The 15,267-nt window shown below is 42.2% G+C and overlaps 1 protein-coding gene and 1 pseudogene across 9 annotated transcripts in view; both read left to right on the forward strand.

The window, feature by feature from the left end:
* The window catches only part of BCAS3 (BCAS3 microtubule associated cell migration factor), a 550,239-nt gene that overhangs the window by 14,789 nt on the left and 520,183 nt on the right, over positions 1-15,267 (forward strand). For all 9 annotated transcript variants that reach the window (XM_045299618.1, XM_030888097.2, XM_004706992.3 and 6 more), the window contains exon 5: positions 7,438-7,544. In XM_045299618.1, the coding sequence (XP_045155553.1) occupies positions 7,438-7,544 (107 nt within the window). The remainder of the gene's footprint in view (positions 1-7,437; positions 7,545-15,267) is intronic.
* Positions 11,589-12,575, forward strand: LOC105979014 (annotated as a pseudogene).

The raw sequence follows: 15,267 nt of genomic DNA on the forward strand, positions 1-15,267 counted from the left end.
AAGAAAGGCAAGGCTCACCAAGCCATCCATCTCTCCGCCCCTCAGTCAATCCCACCTGCGTTTATCAGCCAGGCTGGCACAATAAACTGTCTCACTGAGTGTTGCTGTTCTTTGATTATCCTAATGAGGCTGGAACAGTGGGTACAAAAGCTGTCTGTCCATACCTTCAAAGTTGTATAATCAAAGAGGAAGAAGAGCTCATTGGAAGCCACAGGAGGCTGAGTTTGAGTCATCTCCTAATGGTCGGACTAGTCACTATGGCCAGGGGTGTGTAATACTTGTAGTACTGGTCCACGTGGTACACTGGCCATGGATGTGTAACACGTGTAGTACTGGTCCACTATGGCCAAGGATGTGTAATGCTTGTAGTATTGGTCCACACGGTCCATCTCTATGCTTGGAGGCTATAAGGACAGTTACCAGGGGAGGGGGGGGAAGGAAAATGAGCTAATTCCAGGAACTGAAGAGGAAAGCAAATTTTGAGAATGATGAGGGCAACAAATGTATGAATGTGCTTTACACAATTGATCTATGTATTGTGATGAATTGTATGAGCCCCAATAAAATGATTAAAAAAAAAAAGGACAGTTACCCAAAAAGGGAGAAGTCAAGGGTAGGATGTATGTGAAGTGTCAGGGTAGACCAACCCCTAACAAATCATCACAGGCCCAGTAGGCACACTTGTACAGTGATAATAAATAAAGATTATAGTAAAGTTAGAGCATGAGAGATAGAAGGGAGAGTGAAATAATGGAGTCAGACACTTTCATGGTAGTATGCTCACCTCACCCTCATTTGGTGGTCCACGTGGAGAGAGAAGGAGAGATTTTTATTGCTAACCAAGGCTTTTATATTCTCTGGGGACGTGCAAGCCCCCTAATTACAGGTGAAGACATATGTCACAGGAAAGGGTTGTGCTATAGGTCATGATGGGAGGGGGCATTTAAGCCTCTGGATCTGTGTAGGGGACACTGAACAAAGTGTTTTCCTGCTTTATCCTCCTGGTCCTAGTTGGCATCTACTGAAAATGACTTTAAAGATTTTAGACAGAGTTGGCAGGAAGTTTTACTGTTATAAGTGCCGCATATACTCGAGTATAAACCTACCTAAATATCAGCCAAGACACCTAATTTTACTACAAAAACTGCATTAAAAATGTGCTGAAAAACTGGACTTATACCAAGTATATACAGTACATGCAGTACTGAGGAAGCAGGTTTGAGAGGAAGGATTCAGTTTCAGTTTACATCTCAATTTTTAAGGCATGAACATAAAAACTCAGTGACACCCCCTCTCAAATGCAGCAGCATCCTAAGGAGAGAGAATGCACTGCGCATAGCAACGGGCAGCATTCACAGAGCGGTGAGATTAGACAAGGCTTTAAAGGATGGGTGAATCAAAGAGTACTTTAGATGGCCAAGATCACGAGTGGTAGATGCCTGTTTTTTTTTTAATTAAAAGATCATTTTATTGGGGACTCTTATAGCTCTTTTAACAATTCCTACATCATTGCATCAAGCATTTTTGTATATATGTTGCCTGTTTTCCCCCTCCCCCCTTTGCGACCCCTTGATAAATTATAAATTATTTTCATATCTTAGGCTGACCGCTGTCTCCCTTCCTCCATAGTTTCTGTTGTTTGTCCCCCTGGACGTATGTGTGTGACTATGTGTGGATCATTGGGATTGGTTCTCTCTTTATCCCTACCTCCCTCTACCCTCCTGGTATCGCTACACCCATTCCTGTTCCTGTATTCCTTGTGTCCTGAGCTCTTATATCTTATCTGTACCTGTTCACATGCTCCAGTCTAGCCGAAGTGAAAGGCAGGACTGGGGTCAAGATAGTGGGGGGTGAGGAAGCCTCAAAGACTCAGAGAAATATTGTGTGTTTCATTGATATGTGTCACCCTGGTTGACTCATCCCTTCCTTGTGACCCTTCTCTGAGGCGATGCCTCATTGTCTACAGATGGGTTTTGGGTCTCTCCTCTGAACCCCCTCATTTTCAGCAATATGGTATTTGTTTGTTTGGGGTCTTCTGATGCCAGTTACCCGATCGTGTTGATACTTCATGATCGCACAGGCTGGTGTGCTTCTTCCATGTGGGCTTGTTGCTTCTCTGCTAGATGGCCACTTGTTTAACTTCGAACCTTTGAGACCCCAGGCACCATCTGCTTTCATCAAGTGGTAGATGTCTTGATAGAAAAGACTGTAGGGTTCCTATTTTGGGGTGGAACAAGATTAATGAGTCCCATAAAGGAGATAAAGTCAGGATGCAGAGCCAGTGGTGGTAGTAGAGAGGATAAAAAGATGAAAGTCACAGAGTAAGGATTACTTACCCTATAATAGTTCTGATGGTGAAAACACGTTTTTTATAGAATTTGTAGTTTTATTGAAGAAGTCTGCTGTACCACGATCCAGAAGGAGAATAGTAACACAACAAAGTACCTGAGCAGAATTTAAAATAAGTAAAAGGAGATTTTGCTTTCTAGAGATAAAGGGCCCAAGAGAGGTGTGCCTGTGGACATGACTGATTCTCAGAACTGTGTCCTGAGTATTTCTGATCTTGAATTTTAGCCTGTTAAGTTCCCTAATAAACCCTATTGTTGGGGGAAGTAGGGGGGGAGAAGAAAAGGAGATTTTGTTTGTATAATGGTTTTATGTGTGTCATTTGAGGCCTTCCAAAAGTAATAACTTCTAATCAATAATGTGGTCATAGTAGAAAGATAACCAAATTGAGCATCCAGAGTCCTAAGATTTGTCATTCAGCTTTCAGTAAATTATATCTAACTTGTTTTTGTCAGTGATGAAATGAAGTTAACCCCTACTCTGCATATAAATGGACTTCTTTGTGTCAGATGAGATGATGTATACAAAACAGGTGATTTCTTTATAAGGTGTAATACAAATTAGACCCAGTTTCATAATTCTGAATTTTAATGGCTATGAACTCACATGTCATTAACTTTATCCCAGTGAGTACTTGATGCATGTTGTCAGGAGGAACCAGTCCCTGGAGAAGGGCATCACCTTGCTAGGAGAGCAGCGGAAGAGAGGAAGGCCCTCAGCGAGGTGGATTGACACGGTGGCGGCATGATGGGCTCAGGCATGAGAACAGATCGAGGATGGCGCAGAACCAGGCAGTGTGCCTTGTGTTGTGCACTGGGTCACTATGGGTCAGAACCAGTCAATGGCACCCAACAACAATAGCAGCAGCAACCTATCAAAAGAATTTACCAAAAGCAAACCCACCGCTGTTTATTGCAGCTTACAGCGACTGTAGGACAGATAACTACCCCCTACGGTTTTCAAGGCTGTAGATCCTTATGGAAGCAGACTGCCACATCTTTTCCTGGGGAATGGCAGATGAGCAGCTGAGTTGTCTTAATTAACAGTCCCAATTTTACTTTGGGTTCTAATGTCCACTGTAATGGCTATACAGAAACTCACAGAAAAAATTCTTGGTCAAAGGGCTTATTAAGAAGGTTAACAAGTTGTAATGCCAGTGAGAAATGTTCATCAGATGTGTTACAAAGTTTCAGGTCTGCTAATAGATGTCCAGTGGGGTATATCACTCTACTGTAAGCTGCACCCTGAAGGCATTCAGCGCAAACTTTGTGGGTCAGCGGCCCGAGATCCCTGAATTAGTGCCCAGAGGCACTCCACTACAGTAAGCTCCAGCCTGAAGGCACTCAGCTCCACTTCCATGGGTCAGCAAGTCCAGCTTCCCCCACTAAGGGCCCGGAGGTACCCCACTCCACAAGCCAGCCTCCTGCACAAACACACGGATCTTAACTTGCTCCATGGGTTGGGAAGTCCATCACTGTTCCATGCTCTGGCTCCTGATTCTGCTGCTGCTGCTCCTCTGGTGATATAGCTGCCATCTAGCTCCAGGAGGTTTACTGTGTGTGGATCTCAGTGCCAGAGGATTTGGTGGGAGTTAGAGAGTTTGGCTAGAAGAGCCATATTAAGTCATTAGCTGCCCCGGAGCAGCTAAGTGCCTCAACCTATGCCATCAGGGGTCCCAAAAGAAAATGGTTTTATTGTTAGGTCCCATTAAGTCGACTCCAACCCATAATGACCCTGTTCACAACAGAGTGACATACTGCACAGTGCTGTGCCATCCTCACTATTGTCTCGTCATTCTTGTCTCTGAGGAGCACTCTGGCCTTAATTCTTCCAATGCAAGATCGATTTGTCCTTTTAGTAGTCCCTGGTGCCTTCAATATTCTTCTCTAGCACCATGATTCAAATGCATCGATTCTTCTAGAGTCTTCCTTATTCAGTGTCCAACTTTCACATGCATATGAGGCAATGGAGAATACCATGGCTTGGGTTGAGCACACTTTAGTCCTCAAAGTAACATCTTGCTCTTCAATACTTTAAAGAGGTCTTGTGGAGTAGATTTACCTAGTGCAATATGTCATTTGATCTCTTGACTGATACTTCTTTTTTTTTTTGACTGATACTTCTATGAGCATTGATTGTGGATCCAAGCAAGATAAAATCCTTGACATCTTCCACCTTTTCTTCACTTATCATATGTTGCCTATTGGTCCACTTGTGAGGATCTGGGTCTTCCAAAGGCTGCAATCCTTGATCTTCATCAGCAAGCGCTATAAGTCCTCTTCACTGTCAGCAACAAGGTCGTGTCCTCTGCCTACCACAGGTTGTTAATAAGCCTCCTCCAGTCCTGATACCACATTCTCCTTAATGTAATTCACCTTCTCTGATGATATGCTCAGAAAATAGATGTTAAAAAATTACCGATGCTCTGTTGAAGACTTTGGTCTTTATCTTGAAACAATACATGGGGGAAAGAGGCGAGACGCTATGTCATTATTAGACTGTGTTTTGTTTTTTAATTACAAGAGCTCTGGCTGCAATGTGAAACTTAAACTTCTGGGAGCTGTGTTGAATGTAGGAATCCAGTAATGCTCTGGGGGTAAAGGTGTTATAATCGGGACAGTTGGGATGTTGGTTTAGGAAGAGTTGAGAGCTGTTTAGAAACGTGCAATGTTTGATACATTTGCTGTTCATTGAGAGGAAGATGTTTTTGAGGTTTGTCAACTGGATTGATAATGACACCATTGAGATAGGGAACCCTTGACCTTTGGATTGAATTTGAGCTTCTGTTGAGACATCCGAGAAGCTATACTGAGAAACTATTGAATATTCCAGTGTATGCTTAGAAGTTACCAGCAGATAGTAAGGAGGGGACAATGTAGTGTTTACTGTGGAAGCAATTCCATTGTACAAGCAGGCCTTCGTCAGCTCTTTGCAGTAGGCTTGGAGCTAGCAGTGAGAGCTGTTGACACAGATGGATCTCTCTCCTGCCTAACCCCACCACACGATGGCCTTGTTAATTTTAGGGCAGAAACTTGGGATCATGTTGTTTTGTATAGGTAGGAGATGTGGTGGTTAGGGAAGCGAACTCTTTTTCTAGTCCACTACCCCAGTTCATAGTAGCCTGACTAGCTGGAGAGGGTGAGGATGGTGGGATAAGTGATTTTCCTGTCATAGGCAACTTGTCCATTCTTGCCTACCTGCAGTTCCCTTCAAGGCTGAGCACCATTTCCTTGCTGTGTTTGTGGGTCTGGGTTGTAGCCATTGTTTGTTTGCTCTGCCATCATTCCAGAACCTCATTATGCTCTTGGCCATTCCTTGCTGAGAGTCCCCCCCACCCCCACCCCCCCACTCTGGCATGCCTTTTCCTTGGGCTAGTAAAAGGGACTCATGATTAACCGAAGTTCTTCCCTTTGATGTAACAAATAACGTAATAGGATGTGCCCATCTCTTAGACTGAATGTTTTTTGGGCATATTTTCAACTTGTTGAAAATGAATATACTGAGATAATGAATATACTTTTCTATATTATCTTTCAGAGATTTGTCATTTAGATCTGAAGGAATCCCCCAGTGCCGATTTCTTTAACTATTTTTTAAGGTAGAAGGCACTTGTGCATTTTTATGTGCTGACTGGAAGTAGCTGAAGACATAGGGAATGAGTGACTAGGAAAAGGCTCCTAAGAAGGCAAAAGATGATAGAATCTAAAGTCCAGGAGGGAGAATCTGCGTTGGACTGAAGGGTAGATAGGTGCTTGAAATAGGATGAAATGATTTGAATGAAGGTGGTACAGATGCAGGAAGACAACAGGAAGTTTATTGTTTGCCTAGAAATCTCCCTAAGATTTATTTGCTTACATCGGAGGGATTGGTGTGGGCAGGGCTTAGATTGGAAAGTTGGGGAAGGTTTAAAGAAGTTACTGAAGAAATTGTAGAATAAGATCCAGAAAGCAGAGTAAATTGGTCATGTAGTTTTGAGGGGGCCAAGCCCTTGAGATGGTGCAGGTGAAATAACTAAATTGTAGTGTACAAATTCCATCTTGCTGTGTGATTGAAAAGTTTTTCTTCCAATAGTGGGTTGCCCTAGAACATAACAAGGAAAAAGTGGGTAGCTGGAATCTTCTAGGAGCCAGATTTTGTTAGTGGGGTGCCATGCAAAGACCGCATGATAAGAAAGAGAATAATTTATTAGCAGATGAGAAGAGAATAAATCTAAGATGGAACTAAAATGAGAGAACGGCCCTTGCACAGCACAAACAGTTAAGTGTTCAACTACCAAACAAGAGGTTTGTGATTCGAATGCACCCACGGGTGCCTCAAAAGAAAGGCCTGGACACATATTTCCAAAAAGTAACAGCTTTGCAAACTCTGGAACACAATTCCATGAGTCAGAATCCACCAGATTTAAAGGATAGAGGAGAAGGTTGAAGGTGTCATTGGACCTAATGGAATGAAACACATGGAGGATTTGAGCAAGCTTGCTGGAAGATGAGATTGTGATTCAAAAACAGTGACTTGAGTTAGTCATTTTTGAGGTGGACATTGTGTTCGGTAAGGATGCCCATGATAACTATTAGTTTAATATTCATTGATAAGCACTGGAAAAGTTGATGATAAAGTACCACCAGTTCTTTTGTTGTGGGTCCTATCCAAGTGTCTTCAGCCTTATCAGGATCTAATTTTTGTATATAAAGGAACATAATCTTTCGTTGCTAATTTAAAAATATTAAAACAACATGCATTTATCGTGTTTACATTTAATATTAGCAAAATATTTCATTTTCATTTTATAGGTAATGTTCTGATATTTATATTTGTTTCTTCACTAGTGTGAATTTGACTTTTGAAAGCCTTACTTGTGCTGATAATTATAGACACAGTGAAGAAACAAAAACAAAAAATCTTCTGGGTTTATAATTTACCTTCCTGTTGGCTTTCTTTTACATGATGTTTTCCACTTAACTGTGCTCTTGCTCTTTATTGAAAAAACAAAGTCATTGTTAACACTACTGACACTAAGGAAATGAATTTTTTTCTTATTGACATTGTATCTTTGTAATTTGCCTCTTTGTTATGACTGAATTCTCAATGCAGATACATCCAGAAATCTGGAATTTCATGAAATACACAGCACGGGGAGTGAGCCGCCTCTGCTGGTTATGATCGGCTACAGTGATGGCATGCAGGTCTGGAGCATCCCTGTAAGTATGACCAGTCAAGCAAACCCACTGCCGTTTGTTAGGTTGATGTTGACGCCTAGGGACCCTGAATAGGGTTTTAGAGACAGGAAGTCCTCACAGGAACAACTCTGTTTAAGGGCCCTTGGTGGGTGTTGACCATCAGTCTTGTGGTTAGTAACCCGACACTTTCCTGGCATTACCACCAGGCCTCTTTGGTTTGAATTCCAACTTATTACCTAGACCCACCCACCTGCTGTGTCAGAATAGAACTAGGGTTTTGTTTTTTTTAAAAAAACATTTTTATTGAGGTGAAAAGACAATAAAACTCTAGGGTTTTTGATGGCTGACTTAAAAAAAAAAATCTCTCATTGGACCTTTGTTCTGAGGGACCTCTGGGTAGACTGCCTACCTAACTTAAATGAAATTGGGTGATACTTTCAGTGACGTCCCTGTCATTTATTTCACAAGCAGTTACTATCTGCAATACCATACTGGGTACTAGAAATTGGAGATTTCTGTTGTATGGCCACTTTTATAATTAGAGGCTCAGGATCAGCAGAATTTGAGTTAGTAGCTTTAGAAAAAGTTATGGGAATGTGTGTTTTAGGAAAAATTTTTAAAAATTAATTTTAGGAAAATTTAAAAAAATCATTTTGGGTAACGGCTACTTCTATTTTTTTAAATTAAAAAAATTATTTTAAAAGGGCTCATATAACTCTTAACACAATCCATACATACATCATTTGTGTAAAGCACATTCGTACATTCATTGTCCTCATCATTCTCAAAATATTTGCTCTCCACTTAAGCCCCTGGCATCAGCTCCTCAGTTTTTCCCCTCCCTCCCTCCTCCCCACTCTCATGTACCCTTGATAATTTATAAATTGTTATTTTGTCATATCTTGCACTGTCTGACGTCTCACTTCACCCACTTTTCTGTTGTCTGTCCCCCAGGGAGGAGGTTATATACAGATCCTTGTAATTGGTTCCCCCTTTCCACCCCACCCTCTGTCTCCACCCTCCTGGTATCGCCTCTCTCAGCACTGGTCATGAAGGGATCATCTGTCCTGGATTCCCTGTGTTTCCAGTTCCTATCTGTACCAGTGTACATCCTCTGGTCTAGCCAGATTTGTAAGGTAGAATTGGGATCATGATGGGGGTGGGGGGAGGGGGGAAAGGAAGCATTTAGGAACTAGACGAAAGTTGTATGTTTCATTGTTGCTACACTGCACCCTGACTGGCTCATCTCCTGCCCAAGACCCTTCCATAAGGAGATAACCAATTGCCTACAGATGGGCTTTGGCCCCCTCATTCACAATGATATGATTTTTGTTTTGATGCTGCCTGATACCTGATCCCTTGACACCTCATGATCACACAGGCTGGTGCGCATCTTCCATGTGGGCTTTGTTGCTTCTGAGCTAGATGCCACTTGTTTACCTTCAAGCTTTTAAAACCCTAGGCGCTATATCTTTTGATAGCCAGGCATCAGCTTTCTTCACCACATTTGCTTATGTACCCGCTTTGTCTTCAGCGATTGTGACATGGCTACTTCTTAAGACATTTATAAACAAATATGTATTATCTCAATCTGATTGAAGTCAGGATGTTCTTTTTTTTAACTTTAAAAAATCATTTTGTAGGGTGTTCTCACAGCTTTTATCAAGGACATTTGTACATATGTTGCCATCATCATTTTCAAAACATTTTCCTTTTACTTGAGCCCATAGTATCAGTTCCTCTTTTTACCCCTGCCCTGCCACCCTTGTGAACCCTTGATAATTTATACATTATTTTAATTTTCATATTTTATACTATCTGTTGTCTCCCTTTGGCCATGTTCCTGTTCATCCCCTTGGGCAGGGGGTTGTATGTCAATCATTGCAATTGATCCTTTCTCATCCTTCCCTCATGGTATTGCTACTCTCCTTATTGGTCCTGAGGGGCTTATCTGTCCTGGATTTTGCGTATCGAGAGCTCTTCTCTGTACCAGTGTACGTGCTCTGCTCTAGCCAGATTTGTAAGACAGAACTGGGGTCATGATAGTGGGGGGAGCGGAAGCATTGAATAAGTAGAAGAATGTTGTGTGTTTCTTCGGTGCTGTACTACACCCTGGCTGGGTCTTCCCTTCCTTGGGACCCTTCTGGGAAGGGATGTTCAATTAGGATGTCCTTAAATGCAGACTGTGGTCTCAGTGGCATAAGGTATATGAAGTTAACAAATACCGGTACCTAGGACTTCATAATAATGTTAACATTTTAAGTAAGAAAGTGGTTTATTTGGTAAATCACTTACAATGAAATTTGGTCTTCCATTCTGTGTGGTTAGGTAACATATTAAGCATTAAGATAGCAATTTGAATTTTTTTGTTTTCGCAAGCATGGCTTTATTTTGGAAAATGCAAGAATCCTGCTCTTGTCATAGAATTCCAGATGTTGGTATTCAAAGTTGCCATTTTTCAAGGACCTGCAGTTTAAAAAAAAAACAAAAAACTGCACAAAGGAGTTAAAATCTGACAATTTTTTTCTATTAAGAGCAGTAATTCTAGTAATCAGAAGAAAGACTTGTCAATGTAACTTTTTCCTATCGATATATAGTACATTTATCTCCCTTATGCTGTATGTTGATAGACTTAAAAAAAAGAGGACGCCATAGCTGTAGCTGGAAGGTTGAGTGTTGTGCATAGGGGTGTTGACTGGATTGAGCACATTCCTTTGGTGGTATTCGGGCTGCCTTAACTGCCCGCTTCCGTTGGTGGTAATTAGAGGTCATACTTTAATAGATCTAAATTTGACGTGTTTATCTCTGAGTAACTTAAAGATCTTTATCCTTATCCCTAAATTGTATTGAGAAGTTGATTGAATCTCTTTTAATAAAATTACATTGTCAAGTTGAAATCGGCCATGGAAAGCCTTTAGTGCACTGTTTTACTCTGATGCACAGGAGGAGCATGCCTTGAGTTGGTAGTGGCTCGGTGGCAGCTGATCTTTTTTGTGTGTGGCAGTTTTGTATGATTACAAAAGGGTATGTTAGGTTTCTGGAGTGGATTGTACCATGGGTCTTTGTTTTGCACGCTGAAAGAATTCACACCAAATAGTGAGTTTTTATGAAGGACAGGACAAGTTTCAGGTTTTACAGTTTCAAAAGGGTACATGCTATTTCTGGAAAGTGGACCAAGCTGTGTGGGTGGAAGCTGTGCCGGGGTTCACCACTGGGCACAAACAACCACATGGAAAAGAGCACCCACACGTGGGGAACTGGGTGTGTGTGTGTGGAATGCCAGGAATCTAGAAACCAAGAACCCTAGAGGTTAAGAGGCTGTGGGCCCTGAGCTGACCCAGAGCAGGTGCATGTGGGCCAGAGCAGGGGAGGGAGACCCTCCCCCTCTACCTGCCTCTGACCAGGAGCAGGGTAACATAGTGAGGCCTTCGCACAACCAGGATATTTCAAACCTCTGGGGAGGCATGGTTGATGGTATTGGTTGACATCATTTGGCTGAGTTAGGCCCACCTGTGTGATGTACCTAAGGTGAGTGTGTCCAAGATATTGGTTGTACCTGGGCCTAGGGGGCTTGTGTCTGTGCACGCTCAGTTTGGGGTCTTCTTAGGTGTTCAGTGGTTGCCTGATTTCTTTCCAGCCTCCTCTATGGGGGCCCTTGCTGGCATGGGAGGGACAATCCCCTGGTCTCTAAGCTAGCTACCTAACATGTAGTCCTGTGAGAATTACTTATCAAGAACTAGGAGGCTACCTGGGGATGCAGGCTTTTTCTTGTTCCTTTGAATGACTTAGCTATTGCTATGTGCAGAGAACTTAATATACACATTATATTGTCTAATACACTGTGAAGTGGTTGATGCGGTGACACAACTCATAAGAGGTGGAATTAGAATCCCAAGCTAGATCTTAAGAGCTGTGCTTGCTTCATCACTTCCCAAGCATGATGGCAGAAGACAGATTCATGCAAGTAATTTGGCAGTTTAGTTTTATTTTCATCTGTAAAAGTTTAGGATGTACTTTCAAGTGCTCATACCACGAATGCTACCCATTACTTTATACCCTTTTACAATGTGTTTATCATGGAGAAGCTGGCCTCTCAGTGCCAGCCTGGCTCGGATGGTGGTCCTGGCCACTGAATAGGAGCCTGAGGTGGACAAGTTTTGTCCATAGTGGGGTCAGTAGCGAGTGAAGAGAGGACCTCAGGAGGGAGCTGGAGGCACAGGAGAAGCACAAGAAGCTCTTTGAGGGCATGAAGATCTTGAACTTAGAGATGTCTCGTAAGGCCCTGGCCTTCATCATCAGGAGTTTTGGGGGGAAGGGACCTGTCGCCTGAGACAAGTCTCTGTGCATCGGGGCTACTTAGAACATCACGAATTCCAACATCAGTAGTCTGGACAGGCCCCGGGCCACCGACCCCTGTCATCCGGCAGGTGCTATATACAGTCCCAGTGACTGATTCTGTGAATGCCTGGCTCCTTCTCCCCACAGAGAGTTACCTCCTGCAGGTGCCGCTGCCCCCACACTTCTTACAGTTTTTGTCTGAGAAGGAGGGCGATTACATCCCACCTGGGAAGCTGAAGCTGCTGGCCCTGTGCCAAGAGGAGGATCCTGGAAACCTGAATGAATCTGAAGAGGAGGAGATGGCCATGAAAGTGAAGAGGAGGAAGGGGGAAGACAGGCGGAGGAGACCTGCCTGGCAGCCCTGGAGGAGCAGAGGGTGGAAGGAAAGAAGCCCAGGGTGATGGAGGCACGGGGAACCTGGAGGATAAGCAGTGACTGGCCCAGGACGAGGAGAGTGGTGGCGAGCGGTTGGCCATCAGGAGGATCATGAAGAGGGAGAAGTACCTTCCCCACAAGATCATGTTCGGCAAGAAGCAAAGAGTCCAAGAGGCCAATAAACTGTCCAAGAGGTGGAAAGTCCACAATGAGGCTGTGAGTTGTGAGAAGATTAAGAAGGAAAGGCCCTGTGAGGGTTGGCGGCCCCAAGCTCCTGATAGGCTAGATTGCAAAGATGGATGGAGGGGCTCCCTCCTTACTCCCCCCTTTGCTGGCTAGGCCCTCACTGGCACTGTCTGGCTAGAGCTCCCTGCTGGAGACTGGCCAGGGGAAGCACTGCATGCCCAGCCTGACTTGGTGCTCCCAGGAGTCAGTGACTTTGGGGACAGAGGGCCAGCCATTCATTCCCCCCCTCTGGCTTTCTCCAGCCCTCCCATCATGATTGGACCCGTGATGCTCAGGGTGCTGTGATGGAGGGGGTGTTCAGAGGAACATTTCATAAATAGCTCTAGTTTTGCAGTTAAAAAAGTTTATCACCCATAATTTATTCAGTAATCATTGAAATGTTATTGTGTGCTAGACAATGGGGAGGCTATGTTGGTCAACTTGTAAATAATCCTGGCTCTCAGGGATCTTTGCAGACGGTGACTCGTACTTGCTTTGAGTGAGCGTGGGCGACAGAAAGTCAATCTGTGTCCAAACTATCCCCCTATTTTTATTCTACCTTATGCTGCACAGGGCTCCTTTCTGCCGATTTTACATGATTGCCCTATGTTTGAGTCTCAAATTAAGAAAATAAATATATCCTGCTTAAATATTAATAAAAGAGGCTTGTTTATGAAGTAGTAAAATATGAAAGAGGCTTAGTTGATTTTTAGGAATATAGCTAAGTAGAGTCAGCTTGGAAGCAGGACTCCATCTACTTCTTTACCCAAGTTTACTTTGTAGATGAAATGGCTTCAGGTGAAAACCAGTTCTCCATGTTTTCTTAAGCTCTCAGCCTCCTTTACAAAGTATCTGATATAGTAGGAAATAACGATTATTTGTTATGCCAATCACCTGATTAAAACTGGTCCTTTTCCTACTGTGCCTAGCAATGTGATCACTGCTCCTCAGAGAGGTAAACACAGACACTCACTTAAAATCTTTAAATAATGCTAATGAAAGCTATACTTGCATCTGACATGGATTAAGAATCAAATAGTTTTGTGAGATTCTGAAAAAGCAGCAGTCTGTACTCCTGAATACCTTCAGTTCTATTAGCGTTATCTTAATATTCATTTTTATTTTAAATTTATTATTTAAAATATTTTAATAATACCTTTGATACATTTAATATTTTAATTTAAAAATATTTTTAATAATTTAATATTTAAAATGTCATACCTATATGCCTGTTCTTTTCTACTACTCTTAATCATTTGTTTCTTTAGGATGAATTATGAAGACTTTAAAGTTGTTCATTAATTCAATACAGGTCTGGAACAGAGGGGTGAGCGAATCAGAACCTGGTCTTGGCTCTGCAATGAGAATGTTCTTGTTGACATTGGTATTTCTTACTTCTCTTTCCTACTTAGAAAAAAAAAGATTGTAAAAAAATTTTATCACATGAAAATTGTGATAAATAATTTTGCTCATGTATTGGCAAAATCAATAAATGTTGCTATACTAAGGATCTTGGTAGATTTGCCAAAATATATATCTTTTCCTGAAATGTATTCTTGTGAAGCCATGCCTTTTATACTTTGGGTTTTCATTTATTAGTTTATTCATCTGGCAAATAATTTTTAAAAACCTAACCCTATTCAAGGTGTTGGAAAAATAACAGTGAACAAAACAGAGCCACTCTCATGGAATTTCATTCAAGGTGGGTGGGCTGGAGGGTGTGACAGATGGATGATAAACAAACAGACATGGTTGTTGCCGTTTGATGTAGGATGGTTAGGAAAAGATTCTCAAAGATGCATTTGAACAAAGGTGTGAAAAAAGTGAGTGATTCATGGTGGGAATTTGAGGGAGGAGCATTCTACTTGGTTACAAATAGTCTTCTAACCCTTAAATAATTTAAAGGTGTTTATTCGGGAAGGTGTGTTTGATCATGTTTCCTATATTCAAGGACAGCCAATTTACTTTGGAGCGGGGTGGGCAAGGTGAAAAGTGAGAGATGGTGCTAGAAAAGTGGCAGTGGGCGCCTAACAACACTGGCCAATAACTTCTTTCGGTGGATGACAACCCCCCACCCCCCAAAAAGGGGGAAGAACAGCCGAAATGTGGGTCAAGGGAGAACAGCGGATGGTGTAAGATATAAAAATAATAATTTATAATTTCTCAAGGGTTCACGAGGGTGAGAGGGTGGGGGAAGGAGTGGAAAAAAGAGAAGATAATACCGAGGGCTCAAACAGAAAGACAATGTTTAGAAAATGATGATGGCAACATATGTAAAGATGTCTTTGAGACAATTTTTGTGTGGATTGTTATAAGAGCTGGAAGAGCCCACAATAAAATGATTAAAAATAATAATAGCCAGTTACTTCTGCTGACAAGTCGATTCCAAATCATAGTGACCTTATAGGACAGAGCATACCATAGGATGCACTTGTTATAAGCAAATGCTCTTTACCTTGTAAATTTTGGTGCTACCGGGGATGAAGTAATCCCTCATGGAACAACTATACTTTTCTCTAACAACTTTTGCATGCATACTAGTACTTAGTGCAGTGGTTCTCAACCTGCATGTCATGACCCTTTAATACAGTTCCTCATGTTGTGGTGACCCCCAACCATGAAATTATTTTCGTTGCTACTTCATTACTCTGAAAGGGTCATTCGACCTCCACAGGGGTCGTAACCCACAGGGGTCGTAACCCACAAACCCTAGAGTTTGATTTTTGTTTCATTTTTTTAAAATCAATTTATTGGGGCTCATAAAATTCATCACAATACATAGGTCAATTGTGTAGAGCACATCTAT

Source organism: Echinops telfairi, unplaced genomic scaffold (genome assembly GCF_000313985.2).
Source record: "Echinops telfairi isolate 266 unplaced genomic scaffold, ASM31398v2 ScPeMD7_7458;HRSCAF=8496, whole genome shotgun sequence".
NCBI classification, from domain to species: Eukaryota; Metazoa; Chordata; class Mammalia; order Afrosoricida; family Tenrecidae; genus Echinops; species Echinops telfairi.